Source organism: Terrapene carolina, unplaced genomic scaffold (assembly GCF_002925995.2).
Source record: "Terrapene carolina triunguis isolate 2854851 unplaced genomic scaffold, T_m_triunguis-2.0 Scaffold27375, whole genome shotgun sequence".
NCBI lineage: Eukaryota > Metazoa > Chordata > Testudines > Emydidae > Terrapene > Terrapene triunguis.
This window is the reverse complement of record NW_020691726.1, coordinates 1-2,643: the sequence shown is the minus strand read 5'-3', so window position 1 is coordinate 2,643 and position 2,643 is coordinate 1. Positions and strand designations below refer to the sequence as shown.

The following is a 2,643-nucleotide window of genomic DNA, read 5'->3' as shown; positions in this document are numbered from 1 at the left end:
GCAGTGCGGCTGAGCGGCTGTCCCGCAGACGGCGGTGGAGGAGCTGATGGCCAGCACGGCGTACCTGGAGCTGTTCCTGCGCAGCGTCAGTGACCCGGCCCTGCTCCAAACCTTCCTGCGCTTCATCCTGCTGCACCGGCACGACAACAGCACCATCCTCGACACGCTCGTCGCCCGCATCGCCGCCAACTCCCGGGTACGGCCCCCAGCTCCCGCGTATGGGCCCCAGCTCCCAGGGACAGGTTCCCAGCTCCCAAGGACGGGTCCCCAGCACCTCTCAGCTCCCGGAGATGGGCCCCCCAGCTCCCTCCAGCTCCTGGGGACGGGCCCCCACCCTCCCCCCAGCTCCCCGGGATGGGCCCCCAGCTCCCGGGTAGAGGCTCGCAGCTTACCTCAGCTCCTGGGGATGGGCCCTGCCCTTCCCCCAGCTCCCTGGTTCGGGGTTCCAGGGGCCTGTCCCCCCAAGTGCTCAGCTCCCCCGGGGGACTTGCCGAGGGGCCGGAGCTGGCCACGGTGCTGCCCCGCTGCTAGTGCTGGCAAGCGCCAGGAGCCAGCCTGGGCCTCCTAGTGCCTGCCATGGGGCCCTGCCCGCCTAACCCCTCCCTCTCTCCCCCCAGCTCTGCATGGTGTCTCTGAGTCTCTTCCGCACGCTGCTGAACCTGAACTGCGAGGACGTGATGCTGCAGCTGGTGCTCAGGTGAGCCGGCGGCTGCGTCCTGCCTTCCAGCCGGGAGCCCTGCCCCGCTCTGCCTCTCTTTCCCTGTTTGCCAGGGAGGGCCTAGAGCGGAGGCTCTCCAGCCGCGCCATGGCTCCTGGCTGACCCGTGTTGGGCCCCGAGGGCTGCCGGAGCAGATCCTGGCCCCGGCTGCTTCCTCCCAAAGCGAAAAGGCCCCGGGCCCCCCTCGCTAGCCGGCCCGGCTGTCAGGGTGCGCCTTCCCCTGCCCAGGCCTGGAGCACCAAGGGGCTGGCGTGGGGCTGGGGCTGGCAGGAGCGGGGAGGAGCTGCCCCAGGGCTGGTGGGCGACGTGTCCCGGGGATGTGCAGCAGGCACAGCCAGATCCCAGTGGCGCAGGGGGCAGTGGCCATCTGAGCAGGGCCTGGAGCTGGCTGAGGCTGGGGGCCCTGGAGAGCCCCCCAAGCTCCTGCAGGAGCCCCGAGCCCCTCCAGGCTGGGGACAGGGCTGGGGGCGTGTCACCCGTGGGGCCCCGGAGGGGAAGCGTGGAGCACACCGCCCCCTAGCGCCCGCTCCTGGCATGGCTCTGCTCTGGCTGCTCACACAGCCCGGGAACAGCGGGCGCCTGCCCCCCAATGGGCTGAGAGCGGGGCCTGGGCGAGCCCTGGTGGGACGTCCTGGTGTGACCGGGCTGCTCCACTGCCCCCAGGTACCTGATCCCCTGCAGCCACGTCATGCTGAGCCAGAGGCGGGCGGTGAAGGACCTGGACATCTACGGCAAGACGGCCGCCAAGTTCCTGTCGCTGATCCCGCGCTGCTGCCGGGCCGAGAGCCTGCCCGCGCCCGACCGGGAGGAGCACGCCACCTGGGCCAAAGGTGGGCCGGCCCCTGGTGCCCGCGGGGAAGGGGGCCCTTGGTGTGGTCTCTGGGGGTGTCCAAGCGGTGGCTGTTGGGGGCTGGCCCGCAGGAGTCAGGCCGGCGGGAGGTGCCCACCTGGGAGATGGGGGGGCTGCTCGGGGTACCCAGCGGTGAGCTCCGTGGGCAGGTCTCCATTCCCCCCCCCCCCCCGGGGCTGGGGCGCTCTGGGGCAGGGACCAGGCCTGCGGTAACGCTCCCTCTCGGCTCTCTCCTCGCAGCCCATGGGAGCCCCACTGTGGACACCTCTTTCGTGGTCACCGTGCCCAAGCCCTCCACGCCCTCCCGCCTCGCCTTCTTCATGCGCCAGCAGAGCTGCAGCTCGGAGGCGGGGAGCCCGGCGCCCCGCTCGCCCGGCCTGGCCACGCCCACCGGGAGCCCCTCCCACCGCCCGGCCCGGTGGGAAGAGGTGGCGGAGCTGGATGGGAACTACCTGGAGTACCTGCGGGACGCTCAGCTCAGTGTGGAGCAGTGCGTGCTGGCCTGCCGCATCTGGTCAGCCCCCTATGATGGGGAGCGGCCGAGCGCCGGCCCCGCCGGTCCCCCCGGCCCCGCCTCCCCGCGCACTAAGAAGAGGGGCCTGCCAGAGGAGGGCGGGGGGCCGGCCGGGGCCCCCAGCAGCAGTGAGCCCAGCGCCGGCCCCCCCATGCCCGACGTCGAGGACTCGGCCCCTCTCCTGAACGGGGCCCCCGGGGCGGAGCCGAGCCGGCCCAGCAGGCCGGACGGGGACGTGGTGGTGAAGAAGGTGCGCCGGGGCCCCCCCTCCGCCGGCTCGGAGCGGGAGCAGAGGGGGCTCAAGGCCCAGGCGGAGAACGGCTCCCCCACCGCCCCGGCCCTGGCCTGGGAGCAGCCGTCCGTGGACTCCCTGATCGACGAGCTGCTGGCCCGGGCGCCCAGCGAGCCCAACGGCTCCAGCCTGAGCATCGAGAGCTTCTCGCGGGAGCTGCGGGAGCTGGAGGCTGAGCTGCAGAGTGGGGCTGGGCAGCCCCCCGCCTCGCCTGCCGGGCCCCTCTCCCGGGAGGAGGAGGAGGAGGCTGAGGCTGACGAGAGGTTCGC

The 2,643-nt window shown here is 73.1% G+C and overlaps 1 protein-coding gene across 1 annotated transcript; it reads left to right on the top strand.

Moving 5' to 3' along the window:
- Positions 1-16: 16 nt before the first annotated feature.
- LOC112123159 (FTS and Hook-interacting protein-like) lies at positions 17-2,637 on the top strand (the record flags this gene model as incomplete). Its single annotated transcript, XM_029914030.1, has 4 exons — positions 17-196; positions 618-697; positions 1,382-1,563; positions 1,764-2,637. Coding segments are annotated over 4 exons (1,316 nt in total), but the record flags the coding sequence as incomplete, so codon positions are not given.
- Positions 2,638-2,643: the final 6 nt, after the last annotated feature.